This window comes from Micropterus dolomieu, linkage group LG07 (assembly GCF_021292245.1).
Source record: "Micropterus dolomieu isolate WLL.071019.BEF.003 ecotype Adirondacks linkage group LG07, ASM2129224v1, whole genome shotgun sequence".
NCBI lineage: Eukaryota > Metazoa > Chordata > Actinopteri > Centrarchiformes > Centrarchidae > Micropterus > Micropterus dolomieu.
Window position 1 is genome coordinate 1,662,741 of NC_060156.1, and position 20,834 is coordinate 1,683,574.

Genomic DNA, 20,834 nt, shown 5'->3' on the forward strand with positions numbered 1-20,834 from the left:
TCTGAAAGAATGCGCAAACTTTGAAACACTTTGTTCATTAAAGAAGCGAGAACACACGGAGCTTGGTGAGGCGGCATGAGTAACAGGCGAATCACAGCTAAAAACAATACATCTGTGGTCAGATATGGTCATGTCCACTAATTCCACAGAGGAAATGCTGACACCCAGGGTAAAAACCAAGTCCAGTGTATGACCACGGTTATGGGTTTGCCCTTTGACATGTTGTTTGAAGTTAAAAGAAGTGGCCATATTTAAAAAGTCAGTTGCATTAACATTGGTGGGGTCATCAACATGAATAATGGCCGCAAAGAACAATTCTGTCATAATTTAAAACCAGAGTAGATAAAAATTATAGGAAGTTCTGATAAAAATCCTCCAGGCAGTTTTGGGGGGCGATAAATTATAACAAATATGATAGGTTGCAGCCCTCCAACTTTAAGAGTGAGAACTTCAAAGGAGTTAAATTCATCACAGCGTACTTGATGACATTTAAAATTTTTCCTATACACGCTCACTAGCCCACCACCACGACCACTGACCCTCGGTTGACTCAAACAATCATATTGAGGCGGACACAGTTCAGCTAGCTATAGTCATTCATTTACAACCAGGATTCAGTTAAAAACATAAAATCTAGATTTGCAGACAAGATAAAATCATTTAAGATAAAAGTCTTACTTGACAGTGATCTCACATTGAAGAGAGCCATTTTAAATGTGTTTGTTCTGGGTGCTGGAGTTGGTGCAGTTGTCCTAATCCTTAAGAGATTACTAATATTTCTGTGTGGGATGTGCACATTTCGGTTTACTGGTCTATGCGTGATGATGACAGGAATAGAAGTCTGTGGAACAGCGCTGGGAGCTGACGGCTTTCCATGCCAGTAGGTGGAGACAGTTGTTTGTGGCAGTGAGGCAGAGATCTGTTCAGTGAGCAGTGGTGTGTCCAGCAGTGGAGTGCGTTAGCTGCCGATTGTTGTGTTGGAGTAGCAGTAACAGACCTGAGAGAAGGGCTACCCGACGGTGCAGGGCAGAGACGGCCTCCGGAGCGTCTGAGCACAGCCTCCTTCAGGATCCTACGTCGGGAAGCGGAGGTTTGACGGGATGACGGCCGTCGATCAGGCCCAGCGGCAGACCGGCAGACCAGCGCGGGAGATGTAGCCGGTGAAGGAGATGCAACAGTGTCGGCAGGCACTGTGCGTCGAAAGAGATCCGTATCAGGGAGACTCGAAGCCGCAGGTGCATCCGCTGGATGGACGGGAGTGTCGTCAGACAGGGCTGCATAGCGGTTGGAGAGGCCGATGTCCGGAGAAAAGGCAGCCCCATCCGAGCCTCTCTTGCAGCTACGGACCACCACTTCAGCCCAGGTTGACTGATGCTTTGGAGTCAAGCAGGAGGAAACCCTGGAAGGCTAGAGGGGTCCCATAACACGGTGTCCTGGATGTTAGCGGTTGCGCTAAGAGAGACAATCTGTTTGGCTTGTACTGAAGCCACATCCATAAAGCCAGTCAGCAGGGAATCTTTCTCTTTGAGTTCCTCTGAAAGTTGTTGGATGTAAGCAATCTTCTTGTTCGCTTTCTTAAGGAGTGTGCAGTCCTCATGGGGCAGAGTTATCTCGGCTAGCATAGCCGCCGGAGCTTTGTTGTGGTCAGTAGCGTTGATCGTGTTTTTTCGTGTTGATCGTGTCATCTAACTTAAAATCCATGTCGGATGACTGAAATCCTTAACCCACGTGAAACTTAAGTTAAATAAAAAGGATATAAAAAATGTAACGAAAAAGAGGGGCTAGTCCAAGAAGTGCCTTATAGATGAAAGCCACAGCCAATGAGTGTACCTTCTTGCATAAAGAGAGGGCCATTTAGCTTTATAGTAAAGGGTACAATGATGTGTCCTATAATTACAGCCAGTGAAAAAACGCAGTTCACAATGATACACAACATCAAATTTCTGTAGGCATTGGGCAGAAGCATTCATATATATATATATCAGATCACCATAATCTAATATGGGAAGAAAAGTGGCTGTCAGCAGGTATTTTCTAGCACGAATGGATAAGCATGTTTTTGATCTGTAGAGAAAGCCAAGCTTTATCTTGAGCTTAGAAACCAGGTTGCTAATATGAGTTCTGAAACACAGTTTACAATCAATGATTATACCTAAATATTTATAACTGTTAACTAACTCAAATTCATTTCCTTGAAAAGTTGAGATGCTTGTAGTAGTAACTGGAAGTTGTCTTGAGTTTGTGAATACCATTACTTTGGACATTTCTGCATTAAAGACCAACTTAAGCTGTTTTAAATAGCTCTGAACAATACTGAAAGCAAACTGCAAAAGATCAAGGACTTGTGCAGTAGATAATGCAGTACAGTAAATAACAGTGTCATCAGCATAAAAATAATACATAGCATTTGATAGATTATCACTAAGATTGTTTATATAAATTGAAAACAATATGGGCCCAAGTACTGAGCCTTGAGGAACCCCCTTGGAAAAGGGAGAGCAAGAGCCAACAATCTGAACACTTTGGGCTCTACCTGACAGATAATTTGCAAACCAATCTACTGAATGCTTACACAGGCCAATGCTCAGTAGTCTATTTACTAGAATGCAGTGATCAACTGTCTTAAAAGCTTTTGAAAGATCTATGAACAGTGCAGCGCACATTTTCTTGTTTTCCAGTGCTGTGATGTTTCCTAAAACCAGATTGAAAGGGGGATAAGACATCATTTGAATTTAAAAATTCCTTTAGCTGCTCACCAACCAAGCGTTCAAGGAGCTTGGCTAAAACACACAGCTTGGAAATAGGCCTATAGTTGTTTAAAATAGAGGGATCGCCCCCTTTTAGTAGGGGTGTAACATGGGCTGACTTCCATACTTTGGAGATGTCATTTTCAATATATGTTAGATTAAAGATATTTTTTGATATTTTTTTTTATTTTTACTTTTTTGTGCCTAATTCCTGCAGAGCTCTATGGACTTTGGAAACTGATTGAGGAGAAAGATAAAATAGTTTGTCAGGAGGTAAGCATGGGTCAGAGGGGTGCTCCTGCGCACTGAGACCAGAAGAAGTAAGGCATGAGGATTCAAATAAGGATCCTGAAGAAATAAAGTGCTCATTAAAGCAAGCTAACATTGTTGGTTTATCAGTCACCTTGCCGGAATCAATCATAACATGAGGGGGTAGTTCACTGCAACTAATGTTTCCAAAGGAGGATTTTGAATTTGTTTGTTTTTCGTAGTTTCACTAAGGAAATACTCTGATTTTGACTTTTTTATGACAGATGTAAGCCTATTTCTTAGTTGCCGAAAGTAGACCCAATCAGCATCAGTCTTTGATTTCCTGGCCCTTGACCAGGCAGCATCCCTATCCTTGAGAAGGCAGGAAATCTGGGGATTGTTTCGGCCTTTAACTCTAGATTTGCATACAGGGGCATGCTTATCTATGATCCTGAGAAAACCATCATAAAAGTAGTTCCAGGCCAATTCTACTTCATCTATAAGAAAGATTTTGTTCCAATCAAAATGAAAGAGGTCATGTGAAAAGGCTTGTTTACAGAAATGCTTCATATCCCTTTTGAAAATAATATGAGGCCCCTGTTTTGGGATTTTAGCATTCCTAACTACTGCAATTGTACAATGATCACTCAGGTCAATGGCAAACACACCTATACCCAGAATTTGTGTGGAGCATTAGTTAAAAACAAATCCAGTAAAGAGGACTTTTCAGGGCAGTTGGGGTTTGGGCGAGTTGGACTATTAATCAACTGGGTAAGATTAAAAGAGTCACAGACAGATTTTAAACCATCTGAAATGGAGGATCCCCGGCTAAAAGTACCTCTCCAAATTCAATGCTCGATAGATGATGATTTAAAGAGCAAAGAGCCTCAGTATTTGCTGAGGGTGGCCTATAGCAACCTATGACATGTCATTGTTTGCCCCAATGCAAGCTCTATCTTCAAGGCTAAAAGCTCTAGCTGCTTACTAATGGATACCGAATACACAATGTTACAAGGAAACAATTTTTTATATACTGTAAATGGCAATGCCACCACCCTTCCTGGGGCGGTCACAACGGTAGACATTGTAGCCCTTGATTGCTATATCCTTATCTAAAATGGGTTTACTAAGCCATGTTTCTGAGATTATAAGAATATCAGTATCTGTTGAGTGGGCCCAAGTTTGTATAAAATCGAGTTTGGGGAGTAGACTTCGGGCATTAATATGAATAAAACCTAGTCCGGCTCTAGTTTTGAATTCTTTAGGAGTATTCAAATTATTAAGCACTGGACCAGGGTTAGGATGAACACTACTAGAGCGTATAAGAAGGAGGGCAACTATACATTTTCTTTTTGTATTGTATCTTGACTGTGCTACTTTTCTATAAAAACAGTAGTCTGGTCTAGAAGGAAGATAAAAAGAAAAACATTGAAACCAATCATGTAGACCAAGTAACTTAATAAGATCAGATAAATATAAAGTTCTGTAGTCACCAATAGTCTGTGGATTCCAGATGAGTTTGATGTCCATAGGGCCAAAATCCCAGATGGTGCCCAGATATTTCTGGGAATGTGGGGAAAGCATTTCTGTGGGTCACCTCGCTGGTAATAGTCAAAGATAAAATGATAAAAGCACCATGTTGAGTCTTTGCTGCGAGCAGAACCAAGGAAAAACGTAGAAGGTTACTCCAGTTTATTGAAGGAATCAATCCAAGCCTAGCACAGTAACGGGACACCCTCCCACAGGGAAGCCGGTGAATCGGCCCTGATGAGTGACCACACTACTGGAGACCAGCGATGGGCGAAAACAGTCGTCTGGAGAAGTAGAGTCCCCCAGGCAACTTCCCGCCAAGCAAAGCGTCCAAAATTATACACCCACAAGCCTACCAAGGATTCACCCGCGCCTACAGGAAAACTCAGATGATTCGGATTCCAACAGCGGCCGAGCCGGCATAAAGCGATAAATTCACGTTCGGGAGAACAGTGTTACAACCTAAAAATACCTACACAACCAGGCCGGCTTGTGAAGTCGTCAGTCACTCAATATGTCATTCACACCGACAGATACGAGACAGACACGAGAGACACAGTACGAACAAGCTGCCATCTTGGAGGTGACGAGTCAGTCAGTAGTCCGGTCAGTAGTGGTCTGCAGGTCAGCAGTGGTCTACATGTTCGTAGTGGTCTGCAGGTCAGCAGTGGTCTACATGTTCGTAGTGGTTTGCAGGTCAGTAGTGGTCTTCAGGTCAGTAGTGGTCTACAGGACTGTAATGGCCTACAGGTCTTTAGTTGTCTGCAGGTCAGGAGTAGTCTGCAGGTCAGCAGTGGTCTACATGTTCGTAGTGGTCTTCAGGTCAGCAGTGGTCTACAGGTCTTTAGTTGTCTGCAGGTCTGCAGTGATCCACAGGTCTGTAGTGGTCTGCAGGTCAGCAGTGGACTACAGGTCTTTAGTTGTCTGCAGGTCAGGAGTAGTCTGCAGGTCAGCAGTGGCCTGCAGGTCTGTAGTGGTCTACAGGTGTGCAGTGGTCCACAGGTCTGTAGTGGTCTGCAGGTCAGCAGTGGTCTACATGTTCGTAGTGGTCTGCAGGTCAGCAGTGGTCTACCTGTTAGTAGTGGTCTGCAGGTCAGCAGTGGTCTATAGGTCTTTAGTTGTCTGCAGGTCTGTAGTGGTCTACAGGTCTGCAGTGGTCCGCAGGTCTGTAGTGGTCTGCAGGTCAGCAGTGGTCCACAGGTCTGTAGTGGTCTACATGTTTAATTTACACAGTCCATATGTGCAGGTGGTGAAGTCGAGGTGAGAATACAGATCTGTTTGTGCACCACCCCGGCGTCTATGGAAGATTTTAATGGACTTGATATTTGTAACCCACAGAAAACAATCCACAAATGTGTACTATGATGTGCAAATATTTCGCTATCTACAAATATGTATTTTTACATTTGTGTTGTGTAAAATCATATCCACAAAAATACAGTGCAATTTGCAAATATGTACAATTTACTCTGTACACACATATTATAATTTCACATAAAAAGTGTTATTTACGCATTTGTGGATCTATTTTTACACACAAAACAGTATTAGCACATTTGTGGATCATTTCCTGTCAGTTTGCAGGTCATGTAACATTTGTGGAATTTTGTCCACTCTGTACCACAGAGATCTGTAAACAGAGATCTGTATGTGTGAGAGCAGTTTATTAGCTACACCAGCAGGTGGCGGTAGAGACATTACCTCTCATGAGTTGTAAGAATATCCATTGCAGTACCCAGGGTCATCTGTAGGAAACAACAACTTCTGCTTCTGCTGGACCACTTGACTCTACTCAGTCTAAATCTTTCTGTACAAGGGTATATAGTTTACTATTGAAGAGTTTATCAACCTGACAGCACAGTCCACTGCAGCGCAAAACTGAAAACTAAATATGCACAGAGGATATTATTAAAAACTACTGACGCTCTCGTCTGCAATTCTTTAATGCTATTTTATGTTATCTCTGCATTTTATGATGGTGATCATTCTATCTGTTAGCCGAGGTAAAGTCTAAAAAGGACTCTTAGGAAGCTAAATTCACGTCTAATATCGGGGAAAGGCGAGCCTGCATTCTGCCACTATCCTGGCTTTATGCTGGCCGGTCCACAACTGACCACGAGTGTCCGTGGCATACACAAGCCCTATGCGCTCCAGGGGGGCTAATGAATTATTTAACGGACATTGATTTAAAATCTGAGTTTGCAATTGGCTTATCAATATATATTTTTACAATTGAAAGGTGCAGTGTGGATTAGTTATGGGTCACTAGCGCAAGCACAAATAACACTGCTGGTTTCAGTGTTTAAATGATAAAGTGATAACCTGTGATATGAAGTAAAATTACAGTATGTTAGAGCCCTCATTATCTATTCCTCTCACATTCAATTTTATTTTGATCATAAACATTCACATACGCAAATCAAACTTTTATTGTGTATCAACGGACATAATAAGGGTTTTCATGGACTACTTCATTGACAAGTGCATCAAAACTGGAGTAGAAACGTTATTTTAAAACATTTGGTGGTACTTTGGCCACACGGCCCGCACAATCTCTTTACCTCCCTTTGGACTGTACACGTTGCTGCTCGCATCCTAGCAGCAGAAGAAGATAAAGTCTCTACAGCTGCTTCTGTGTGGATCATTACAGGGTAGAGGTTCATCAGTCGAAGCTCTCATTTAACAAGCTGATTAACAAACACTGTTTTGAGCAAGCTGTCGTTATTATTACGAGTTGGTTGAATTGATTTTTTGTTGGTTAGTTGTAGTTTTGTAACTATTATAGAACACACAACAGGACAACAACAGATGTTTAGATTACCTGCTTGATTAGTAAACACACAGATGAGTAAGACTAATAACTAATCTGAAAATGTTTGATTTAATTTTATTTTTTTGTTAAAATGTGTCATCTACTTGTCTCATGCCAAGGGTAAATAAGTTGCCCCTGACTTTGTTTTAAGTGTTATTCATATGCAAACTTTAACAAGTAAGCTCCATGATATATTGGCTGATTCTGCATGGGCTACATTTAACTTTGGATGGAAGTATTTGTAAACATACATTTTTCTGTAAATATGTCAGGGAAGGAAAGGATCATTTGATTCTTGCTTGTATTTCACTTATCTAATATTTGATTTAACTGTATATTGCCTTTATTTTAACTAAGCAAGCCTTCCAATATGTTTCTTGTTCAATGCAGTTTTGCCTCTACTCTTTCCTCTCCTTTCCTTTATCCTCCATCACACTCTCCTCGTGTTTCTTTGTATCCATCTCTGTTTTTGCTTCTCTGTTGTGCAGACATGATGAGCAATAACAGCTTTACTCCTGAGTATTTTCAGCTGACTCTGTTTACAGACTCTGGGCCCCTCAGATATCTGTTCTTCTGTCTGTGTCTGTTGATCTACATGACTATAATCTCTGCTAACGTTGTCATTATTCTGACAGTCTGCCTGGAGAAGTCTCTGCATCAACCCATGTACATGTTTATCTCCTGTCTGTGTTTAAACTCTCTGTACGGCTCAGCCGGCTTCTTCCCGAGGTTCCTGATGGACATTCTGTCTGACACTCATTTGATCTCACGTGCATCTTGTTTCATTCAGATATATGTTATTTACACCTACGTATCATGTGAAATGACCATCCTCAGCATCATGGCCTATGATAGATTTGTTGCTATTTGCCAGCCTTTACACTATCACAGCAAAATGACATTTAGGATGGTGAGACATCTTCTGATTTTTGCTCTGCTCTACCCTGCATTTACTATTGGCTTTTGTCTTTCTCTTTCTGTTCGATTGCCTTTGTGTGGAAATAAACTGCACAGGCTTTTCTGTTCTAACTGGCCTGTGGTTCAGCTCTCCTGTGTGGACACAACTCTGAACAGTATAGTAGGTCAGTTTTTTACGATAATAACCATCTTCATCCCCCTGCTCTTTGTCCTGTACACCTATCTACGGATTCTGCTTGTGTGCAGGAGAAGCTCGTCTGAATTCAGAGGAAAGGCGTTACAAACCTGCCTGCCCCACATAGTGACATTTGTGACCTATTCATTCTCTGTCTTCTGTGAGCTGTCACTGGCTCGATTTGAGGGTGATAAACTGAATCCAGTTATCACAGTTATATTATCTTTAGAGTATCTGATTATTCCCCCCATCAATAACCCTCTAGTTTATGGCCTGAATCTGCCTCAAATCAAAGGAGTGATTTTTAGATTTTTGAAGATACACAAAATGGGTCCTGCTGCCAAAATGTAAAACTTCAAAATCATGCACATACTGCATAGCAGCAATATAAATAGGAGATATAGAATCTGTAAGCCGCTGTTATTAATACAAAATGCTTCTGAAACATGCTAAATGTTTTTACCCAAGGTTTTCTTTGCTCTCACATTAATTTTAAGGAGATTGGAATTTTAAAATAGATCATCCTAAACCACAACAATAAGGTTAATATTGCACATGTTGTATATGCATGGTTTAACTCACAGCTCCTCAGACTAAAACACTTCTTTGAAACTCACAACACAGAATCTAATTTGATAGAATATTTGATGCGTCTTTGTTGTACTTTTTTCAAGATTTGTATATATATGATGATATATGTGTGTTTTAATATTACTTTGTTGTTGTGTTGGGAACTAGTTGCCCTTTAGTAACACTAAATTCTAATGATGTAGAATGATCAACAAGCAAGACAAAAAAGGCAATTTCATGTGAATCCGTCGTTGTTGAGATATAACTGTGAACCAAAGTGTCTTTTCAGTCTGTGGTGGCAATTCTGTCAAAATAAACAACTTCAAGGAAACACTTTCTGTAGGTTTCTTCAGATCAAAGATGGACTCACAGTGACTCACATACACCAGAGTAAGCTAAAAAATAGTGCAAATGTCTCAAGAAGTGCATTATTTATCCTTTGCCACTTTTTTGCTTTTTTGCTCACTGGTGATTTTCCAAAGTTACTAGCCACACAGCATTTTCACTAGCCAAATTTTGTTTTTGGGAAATTCCGTTTTATACGATATAAAGTTGACAATGGCGTTCTAAAATGGACTAATATTATCATTAGCTCTGATAAGGTTGTGTGTAAAGTTCCTTTTTTGAAAACATGTTGTCTATTAAAATTAACACACATAGTAGGTTCTTCCATCCATCCATCGTCAACCGCTTATCCTGCGTACAGGTAGTAGCTTCTTATTATATATAATGAAACTGCTGCATGGGTGTAAAAGTTTAATTTACAAGATGAAAACTAAACTGAAAAAAACATTCACTGTGTAACTATAAAAAACGGGTGTACAGGTCCTTTTTCCAGATTGACAGCTTTTATTAAAACATAGTTCTATATTTTAATAATCAACTCTCGAAATGCAGTTGTGACAGGACGATTTCATGCAATATAAAGGCAGCCCTAGTAGCAACTCCACGTCCCTTAATCATGAAAATATCTGAAATTTTACAGCATTTAAGGGCACTTTCCTCCTGCCTTTTCTTTATCTCAGACCAATGAGCAAACACGATGTGCAGGTAGTACTCATGGGAGTTGTAGTGTCGTCGTGTCACATTGCAATTCGTTTGTTATTTCAGTCTTTTGACAAGACTACAATTTTCAACACGCCAAAGTGGCTAGTGGGAGTGTTACCCGTCACGGCGGGTCAGCGGGTGTTAACGTCAAGCCCTGGTTGCGCATATCACTGAGATCTGAGTGAGCTACTTCACTAACAATCACCAGGCCAGTAGAGAGATTGATTTGGAATATTTTCTATGATATGGATGGAGCAGAGCTGAGATGATGGAGCAGAATTGATAAAGAGTCCAGATGGAGCAACGAGGGATGCAAGGATGTGGGGATGAGGAAGAACAGTGAGGGGTCGAGGGAAGTGGGGATGAGAGTCGAGGGTAGGGAGATGAAGAGATAAGGTGAGGGATGAAGGATTCAGGGGAAGAATCAGTGTTGTGAATGGATGGAAGAGAATGATGGAACGGTGTCAGCCGGAGTTGAGACTCTGAGTCGGGAAACCGTCTCTTCATGTCCTCTGCATCAGATAGAGCCCTGAGAAGAAACTTTAAATGGAGAAGTGTTTCTGATGTTATTTGGATAGTTGTGGAGGTTGGTAAGGTACGCTGGGAAAGACCCCTCCCAGAATTGAGGTTTTGGGGGAAATGTGACAGAACGTGGGTTTGTATGGCTAGTCTAGGCGAAAGAGGCTGTCAGGTCAAGGCAGCTTGGACCGTTGGTCTTGTTGAGTTTGGGTTTGTATAGTGTATGTATTGGCTCAGTGAATGTGAGTGGCAATAGTTTTTCCTGAATTTGACACCTTTCGCTAGCCAACTCAAGATCCAGGCTGACTGGCAGTGACTACTTCTAAACTAAATCTTGTTTATTGACTCAAGAAGAGTTAGACTGTAGAAGAATGTCACATATCAAAGGTTCAAACATGTTCAGTATCCTGGGGACAAGAGAGCGGATGAATGGCAAAATAAAATTTCAAAGAAATTGATGAAAACTATTTTGAAAAAATCATGATCAGAGGGGTAAGGCGTCAATAGACCATGGTTAGGAATGTTAGGAAGTAAAGGAAGCTGCAAGAAGTGTTGGATTAGCCATCGCCTCCATGTGGTTGGGAAACTCAAGAACTCAAAAATCTAAAATTGATTACCTCTGGTACTTCAGGACTGATGCTTGTAATTGCATTGTCCCAGATGAAGGTAGAAATAAGACTTTAAGTAAAAAGAACAAAATAAAACAAAATAAATACAGAAATGAACTAGCATAACTAAAATTTCACGACCTATTAGGGAGATGAGCTCATCATCTTTAAATGATTAAATTTAAAGGATTAAAATTACATGAAATTAACATGTTTATTTATCTCAATGCAATTTGAATCCACTTTGCTTCTCAGGGCACCAAATTACATTCTGGAGCACATGCTCTTGCATTCAAGGCTATTGATATGAAATGTTGAAATTTTCACTTTATAACCTTTGTAAACTTAAACAACAATACAGACATAAACTATGAATCCATTTTTATTTCCAGAAGTTCATCAAAACAAACTGTGAAATTCAGTGACAATAGAATAAAACAAGGCCAAAATCAGAAAAGTGTAAGTCTCACAATAAAGTTCTTAATTTTGTGTTGCTGAAGTTCAACATTTTTGAAAAACTGCAGCAAATAGCTTTGTCATTAGTCATCACATTGTTGAAAATGATGATTACATTAAATAGCCTCCAAGAAACACAGAAATGACACCTCTACATCATTGTTACAGGAGAAATGATGAACCTTAGTTATCTTTGTTGATATTAATTAACTTTGTGTTGACAGAACAACCTCTTGAGTTGTTTAGAAATCTCTTTCATTTTAATTCCATATATGATTGGATTAAAAACAGGATGATACAAAATCACTTGTAAAGTGAAGTAAAATCAGATTGGCTATACTAAAACTATTCAATACTATTCTAGCAACTGGAACTTTTCCAGACATCTGGAACAAAGGTTTAATAACCCCAATTCATAAATCCGGAGATAAATATGACCCAGATAACTACAGAGGAATATGTGTATCCAGTAACCTGGGAAAAATATTCTGCATCATTAATAAACGACTTGTCAACTTTGTTGATTACCACAATATTCTGCATAAATGCCAAATTGTTTTCAACAATAATTTAAAAAATACATTTGCTCTGTGAAATGCAAAAAACAAACAGGACAAGTAGAACTCTGCCATCTGAAATGAAAACAACTTTTTGCCTGGTCCATGAGCTAGTTAATATAACTGTAAATTGTACATTCACGCACTCAACATGCACAGATTGCACATCACATTGTAATTTGCATTCCTAATACAGCTACCCTATATACTTCTGTACATTTCTTATTTTATTTATTTTTTATACAGGAGTTAGTTAGTTTTTAATATGTGTGTATATATATATATATGTGTGTTATTTACCATCCACTAAAAGTGCTGTTTTTGCCAATGATTGGTTCAGATTGTTATTGTTATTGTTGTTTAACTGTCTGACAACATCATAGAAAGGGTCCTTACAGAGAGAGACATTTTTGTTAAAGATTAAAATTATTTTCGTTTAACCAGAAACAACTCTAAAATCAGCATCACCAAACACACCAGACTCCATTTAATAAACAATACTTTTATCATGTATAGAGCCAGCATAATTGTTACATGTAAAAAGGTGAATTTAGGGTTTATTTTAACCAAATCTACTGTAACAACGGAATCTCCAAATTACATGTAAAGCCTCGTTTTTGAGCAATTATAAAACTGTAAAGACTGTAGTAACGTAGCTAACCGCTTAGCTAACTGTTTTCTTACCTTAAATTTGATCCACATGTCCCTCCTTTGAAATGCAAGGGGTTTCCAGACCAACAGAACAGGAAGGGAAGTAGGAGTCAACGAGCTCCTCCAGGCTCCTCCTATACATTTTTTATACTATATATGTTTGTTGTCATACATGGAAATAACAACTCTGTTATTTTCTCAATAACCATCACTTATAAAGTCTACTTAATGTTAAAACATCTTATTAATGTTAATGACAGGTATATAAACATCAACAAGTTTCTAATAAGAGCTTATAAGTGTCTAAATGTCTTATAAGCAATTACAAATTCATTAATTGTGCTTTAGTTAACACTTATTTGTGTTTAAAAGCATCTTATAAAGTCTTATAAGTGTTTTATTATTTTTCAATGACTTATTAAGTGTTAATTACTTCTTATTACAAGCACCTTAGAATAAAGTGTTACCGGATTCTGTACAATTTAACGAGTAATACAGAAAACCCTGAAATTGATAGGCTGAATAAGACATGATCTGTTTTTCAGATAAAATGTCCAGCAAAAGCTTTGGGTAGATAGCAGTGCTGAAAAGAACAGAGTTGAGTAACAAAGCTGTAATAAAAATATACATAGGTTCATGGAGGTTTTGATGAATCCAGATGAGGCACACAATGGTTAAATTGCTGCAGAGTATAAGAATATATACTATGAACATGATCACAATATAAAGAAATCTGTATTTGCGCTCCTCCACATGCCCATCAAGGGTTATAAATGTTTCATTTCAGATCATCAGATTCTAAAAAAATAAATGTTAGTTTATCAAACAGACTACTTACATAACAGATTTTAATGATTATAAAATGGAAACAAAAGTCTAATCTGATCATTACATACAACCTGTTTAACAGTTAATTTCACGTAGTGTGTGTTCACCTGCCAAATTCACAGAATTCAGTTCTGCTATGTGAATTGTTTTTAGCAGAATTCTTCACTCTTCATGGATCTCATTAATCAGGACACCAACTTTGTGAACAACTTCTTCCGACGGTTCCTCTAGTGCCATCATGAGGATTACATTATCAATCTTTATTGAAATATCTTGAGAACTATTGAATGGGTTGCTGTGAAATTTTGTTCAGAAATTCATGTTCTCCAGAGAAAGAATTGCAAAAATTGTGGATCCTGTAATATACTGCTACCGTGACCGAAAAGAAGGAGACCTGTCTGTTTCTCACTGTAACGTTTTATTCTGCTGCCGCACACTGTGGTTCCTGAACAACAACTGCAGAGGAGGTATGGTGGCTTGCTAGAGTCACACAGAACAGGGACTGCATTTTACAACCACGCTCCTAGCGCCATAACAATACATTACAGATCCCAGACGTTCATCTAGCGCTTGCCTGATGTCAGACAGAATTGTCAGCTTGTCAGCTGATTTTTGCGGGGGAGGCCATTTGATTTACATTAAAAAGGTCATATTATGCTTTTTGACTTTCCCCCTCTCCTTTATTGAGTTATAATTTTTTGTGTGCATGTAACAGGTTTGCAAAGTGAAAAAGCCCAAAGTCGAGCCCAGAGTGAGTTCCCATCTCCCACAGAAAAGAAAGCTAAATGCGCCTCCTATAACACTTGCCAAGCGGCGACTCCGACACGCCCTCAGAAACATTGAGCTGCAGCACACAGCTCTCCTCTCCCTTCCAAACACTAGCTACCCTCCAGGCAGTCAGTGGACATAAAGATGTTCCTGTGATGTAGAGACAGAGCTCAGTTAAAACTTTATGGATACAGATTAATAACTCACCGCTCTGAAACTCTCGCTCCAGTCCATGTTGCCAAGCTGGTCGGCGACACGTACGGCTGAACCCAAGCTGTTTACCGGCTTCTCGCTGACCCGCCCTTCTCTGCTTCTGATTGGCTTGTAGTCCTTAACTAGGAACTGAGCATGTGCAACTCCCAACAAAGATCATTTAGAGACAACATGTATCACTCCATAGCTAAAACGAAGCCTTCAACACAGGGTGGAAAGAGGAACTGCAGCAATGTGCAGGATGACAAAAATATAACCATGTAAACCTGCTCTGGTACTGAAAATGACCATAATGTTTAACTACCCACAATCACAATGGAGAAGAAAACTCTTCAGCTCTTCAACCACTTTGCGCCTTCGGCTGAATTTACTTCCAACCCAGCTTCCCCATTTTCTCATGCTCTCAAGGCCAAATGAATTACTGGATCAACCAAAATGCGTCACTCTCCTATTGACAGTTAATCAGTCTCTGCATTTTTGTGTATTATTAGTCCTAGACAGTGTTAACAATACAAATTTTCCCAGTAACTAGTAGTGTAACAGATTACTATTTACAAAACATTAATATTATAACAGTTACTAATCCAAGTAACGCTGCGTTACTGGATGCACCATCCTTGATGTGAAAGCACGACTGCTCGTCAGGTCAGCGACACCGATCATACGTTGTTCAAGTCAGCTGTCAAAAAGCTAAAGGAAGAACGAAGAATGAGGGAGAAAGGCGTTCTTTCCACAACTGTAAGTAACTACTGCCATTATTGTGTCACAGTTGCAGATGTAAAGAACATTGTCGTCCGCTGTACACTGTGTGACCGGCAAAAAGCTTTCAACTGTGAACAATTTGGGGGGTTTCTAAAATACTGACAGCAGGGGCGAATCTAGGATCAGACCTTTAGGGGTGCCCAGCCCCTAATGAGAATGTAGCATGCATACAATGCCTTACTAAAGTGTTCACTAACTGGTGGAGAGAATAAGTAGGCCCACTAGAGAGGAGCTGGTGCAGAGTGTAGCAAGTCAGTCAAGGACGTCATTTCGTGTTGCAAAGTGGTGGGGACATAAGGGCTCAGATTAAGGGCGAGATGATGCATCAGAACAAGACAAGAACATTTTTAGTTCAATTTAGGTTAAATATTTGATGCTGAAATATATGTGGCGAGATTTTGAACATTAGACTGGTAATTTCCTGCATTCTGGAGACATTTTCTGCTAACTTTACGGTGGAAATGTCTTTTTTATATGAGGAAAAACTAGATTGCATTGCGTGTTTTCTTATTGTTCAAATCAGCCTTTCTCAAAGCATTTTCCTTTGTTAGTTAACATTTCATGGTGCAAGCTGTTTTTCAGAACGTTTTTAACAAAACCTTTCAAAATGTGGTGGGGACAAAATCAACCATTTCAAAATGTGGTGGGGACACGTCCCCAGCGTCCCCAGTGTAAATGACCCCTGTGGGGTCAGTGGACCAGTTAGGGTCATACAGCAGTGTGAAGCTGTAGGCTCGTGGTTACTCCCTCAGAGGAAGGGAGGGTGTTAAAAGTGTTTACTAATTTAAGTGTTCGGTTTTGTGTTTTCAGTTAAATCTTGTTACATGCTTGCTTTCTCTTTTAAGGAAGTTGTTTTCTGTTGCTGATTGAGTTTAATTTGTCAGATAGATTTAATTATTGTAGGCTATAAATTATTTCTAATATTTTAACATTAAATTAAAACTAATTTCATAGCTATGCTACTGTTAGCGGTGTTAGGCAGGAACTGTACTAATATTACTTTTCTTAATTTATATTTTCTTATTTTCCCAACTAGTAGTGTAATGGATACTATTTCCAAAACCGGTGCTTCAGTATGCTTATTTGCCATTAATTTTATCATTTATCATATATTCATAAGTTACTTTTGGTGTGTTATCTACAATGTCTCCTAAATTGACCTGAGGGATAAAATGGACATCTACGTGGCGACAATGTTTCATTAGATATTGAAACTCACCCAGTGTGTGCCCTAGCTGAATCCTGTCACCAGCGTCCATCCAGCCTCCTCCAGCTTAGTCCTTTTGTTTTCTTTTTCCCCTCAGTCTGTTTTGGATCCATTCTCTGTGCAGATATCCACTTCTGCCCACTGTACTGTCCTTTTCCTTGTACAGTAATAACTTGATACAGTTATTATTCTGCCTCTTTTGATGGCTATTTTCTTTCTTTGTCTTGTGGCTTCGTGTTGATCTTCTTGTTCAGCGTTCTCTTTCATGCTGTCTGTCTTCCATGATGTGACCGCTCTTCCTTACTCCAGCAGCAATTTCAGGACTCATCTGGCTCAGAACTTTGTAGGGTGTAATTGCGTCTTGTTTAGACCGCTGTAGTCATAAGGTGATTGTCCTGCGGACAAGAAGAGTCCTACATGATTTGCTCTGTTCTTGCTGTTCTTGTATGACAACATGGTGTGTTGTGACTGGCCTGCATCTCCCAGTGATCGTTCACTTTTTGTATCTCTGCACTGTGCATTGTCCATTGTTGTGCTTCAGACTGCTTTCCTTCTTGTATGGCTGAAGTCAAGTATACGTGATGATGGTAATGCTGATTTTGTGGAAACTTGAGCTGATTTGCTTATCACCATGTTCATCATAGTCATTGTGGGCCCATACTCTTTGACATACTCTTTAGAGTACGAGGAGCTGGATACCATGTTGTGCCAGACAGATTTTACTTTAACAAGAGAGTACTCCTTACTCCCTACTCTGTTTTATTTTAACTGATTTGTCACCAGGCCGGACAGGGGGCAGACATGGGGATGGGGGGGCACAAACACCACAAAAACAGACAGCACAGAGAAAGGACAACACCTGAACAGAACAGGGATGGGGGTGGGAACAACATGAAATAGCAAAGGGAAACACCACAATTGCAGAAAGCACCAAAACCTGAAAGAGAACAGGAAGGGTTCTTGGGGCGGAGAAAAACAAACAAACAAACGAGGCTAGAATGGTCATCCCCACCGGGGCCGGGTTCCTGACTGGCGACAGCATTCAGCCATGTCCCCCACCTCCCTAGGCAAGAGGACGCCAGGTCTCTCCAGCCCAGGGCTTTTTGCTAGAGCCCCTTGAGCACCGCCAACACCCCACAGCCAGTGACAACCCCGCCCAGCCCTAGGACAGGTCCTGGGGGGGCCCAGCCGCAGCGCGCAGACCCACCCCAGACAAGAGATACCAAAGCCCTGAGCCACAGGCCCTGAGGCAGCTCAGCGCAGCCCCGACCTGAAGCCAGTCCAGGAAGGCACCTGATGCCCCGAACCCCCGAGAAGTACGCAAGCCAATTACAACATACAGGTGAGCCAATCAACATCAACTCACTACCAATCTAACCAATGCCGTACAACAGCCAAAAAACACACTGCACAGGGGAGATGCCAGACAGAAACAGAACCCCACCGCAAGCATCCCCCCAGTCAGTTTGTATTTTTAAAGCAGACATTCTCTCCATGCCTATGTGCTCTGTAAGGTGATTCCGATATTGGGTGATACTTATATTCTTTTTGGCCTTCCAGTTCATGAGGATAGTTTTCTTGGCGATGCATAAGGCAGTGAGAAGCATGTATGACGTGTCTACCTCTTTATTAATGTCACTTAGGTCCCCCAGCATGCAGAGTAATGGGGAAACTGGGACGGGGTAACTTATCCATATCAATAGGTCTTCACATATCTTCTGCCAGAACTTTGGAACAGGTGCCGCTGTCAGCAGTAGCTTCACCCTCAGCACAGTCTTCTTACTGGGCTGGATCACAGACTTGAACATACCAGAGGAGGAGCAAAGTCATGGACTGGATTAGCTTGAATGGATTTCTTGACTTGTGTACCTTGCTTAAGAGTTAGTTTCCTTCTTATCCTTACTATATCTAGTCTAATTTTGTGTTCTGAGTTTTCCTTTCCCTCAGTTGTTATCTTCATATACCAATCTGCTCTAAATGGTAGTTTACATTTTTTATGTTTTCTGGACAAGGCGGCATGCTCTGCTGCTTCTCTCCTTTCCTTTCTTTAAAATCAATAAAAGGACGCAAGATTCAACAGAACTCAAACTTTCTGCCTACTTTTAACAGACTGAAGGCAACAAACACTATGACCTTTGTGCCTGTGTTTGGGTGTATTGAAACTTTCTGCCTCAAATATGAGCAATGTGTTTATCAAACAACAGGTGAATCACGCTGGAGTCGCAATGTGCTTTCAATTTTTTGTCTTTTCCCTTTATTAGTTTGAGAGTTGGAAAGCCCTGTGGAGTGCTGAAGACTTTCAAAATTTACATATACACATTTAGCTGACGTTTATTCAAATCGACCTACAATGGCTATATATGTCAGAGGTTACTTGCCTCTGGAGCAACTATTAAGTGTCTTACTTAGGGACACAATGGTGGTTGTGTCGCAGTGGGAATCAAAATCTGGATCCATCATGTCTTATCCACTGCACCACTGCTACCCCAGCTTAGTCTCAAAGAGTGTTTATTTTATTTCTATCTTTGCTCCATCCTTCTCGGTCTTCACTTCTTTTAACTTTTGTTAATTTATTCTTTGTTTCATTCAATCCTTATTTTCTTTCACTGTCTACACTCATTTAATTTTTTACTTTTACTGTACTTCTAGTTTTTCATGCTACTTATCAGCGGTCAGCAAGTTTTTCATCACTCAAATGCGTTTTCTAGTTTCATGTGCATTTCAGGTAGAATTGTGCAAATCATATTTGGATGTATGTTAAGAGAGCCTGAATAGACTTTCTGCTGGATTAAAGAACTACAGCTACTACAACTAGTGCTGCTTTTTATTGTTGGTAACAGGGATTACGTGGTCTATGTATGTGTGTGTGTGTCCGTCACACTGAGAGCAGCTGCATCTTTCTTGGGAGCCAACAAGAGTTGATACAGCTTATGCATAATAAAAAATAATAATTTTGACAGAAGCTGACAAGAGTTGTTTTAGATGTTTATTATTAATACAATAAAATTAAATAACTGAGTTGTCTCTCAGGGACTTAGACTACCAAATCAGAAACCTAAACATGCTCTGGCTTTTCAAGGCTGTTACTTTTAAATGTTAACATGTTCATTATATGTCCATTATAAACTTTACAATAGATTCAGACAATAATCATGATCATGGATAACAGGGTGCAAATGTGATTACTTGTTAGACATAAAATGGACCCTTGGGTCGTTGAAAGCTGCAGCAAATTACTTAGTACATTGTTGAAGTGGAAAATGCTTTGGATATTACTGTTTCAGAAACAAGCCTTTACATTCAGTGCCTCAGAAAAAAAATCACATTTCTGCGTTATGACACAATGGAGTAAGTGTTGATACGTCAGCCCGTTTTGCAGAACAACTTCTTCAGGTGTTTATAAATTTCTTTCACTTTTAGTCCATATATGATTGGATTGAAGAGAGGATGATATATTACCATTTGTAACGTCATTATTAAACGTACAGTTTGGGGAAAATCTGTTTCCAGTCGCAGTAGAAGTACATCATATGCACTCAAACAGGAAAAGTTGATTAAAACAATCAGGTGGGGTAAACAGGTCTGTGCAGCTTTTCTCCTGACTTCTCTGCAGCTGTGATATGTTATTATAAATATCCTGGTGTATGTAAAAAGTATGAAGAGCACAGGGAGAAGGAGACCATTTACCAAAACAATCAAGCCATATATATTCAGCACTCCTGAACTCTCACAGTGAAGTTTGTAAACTGTGCTGTTACAAATGATTCCTTTGAAAACAAAGTTACAGAGTTTTTTATTAGCATTTAGTACAATTGGCACCACAACCTGACAAGCCGGCACAAGCCAAGCTAAAACCAAGAAAATAGTGACAGTTGATTTCCTCATGATAGTTTGATATTGCAGAGGTTTACATATAGACACATACCTGTCATAGGCCATGGCTGCCAAGAGATAAAATTCTGAAGTGGCTAGAGCATAATATATACACCACTGAAAGAGACAGGCTGGATATGATATGATCTGTTTTTCAGATAAAAAGTCAATCAAAAGCTTTGGGTAGATAGCAGTGCTGAAAAGAAGAGAGTTCAGTAACAGAGCTGCAATGAAAATGTACATCGGCTCATGGAGGGATTCATGAATCACAATGATGCACACAATAGAAGAATTACTGCAAATTATTAGAACATATGCTGTAAACATGATCACAAAATAAAGAT

General features: G+C 39.9%; 2 protein-coding genes across 2 annotated transcripts; one reads left to right on the plus strand and one right to left on the minus strand.

Moving 5' to 3' along the window:
* Positions 1–7,828: 7,828 nt before the first annotated feature.
* LOC123974028 (olfactory receptor 51L1-like) lies at positions 7,829–8,782 on the plus strand. The gene has a single exon (XM_046054447.1). The coding sequence runs from the start codon at positions 7,829–7,831 to the stop codon at positions 8,780–8,782; it is 954 nt and encodes a 317-aa protein (XP_045910403.1).
* An 11,198-nt stretch (positions 8,783–19,980) lies between these two features.
* On the minus strand, positions 19,981–20,826 carry LOC123974029 (olfactory receptor 6N2-like; the record flags this gene model as incomplete). The annotated part of the gene is made up of 1 exon (XM_046054448.1): positions 19,981–20,826. A coding segment is annotated over one exon (846 nt), but the record flags the coding sequence as incomplete, so codon positions are not given.
* Positions 20,827–20,834: the final 8 nt, after the last annotated feature.

Excerpts from the sequence above, each read along its gene's own strand:
- LOC123974028 (XM_046054447.1), top strand. The coding sequence starts at position 7,829 with ATGATGAGCAATAACAGCTTTACTCCTGAGTATTTTCAGCTGACTCTG.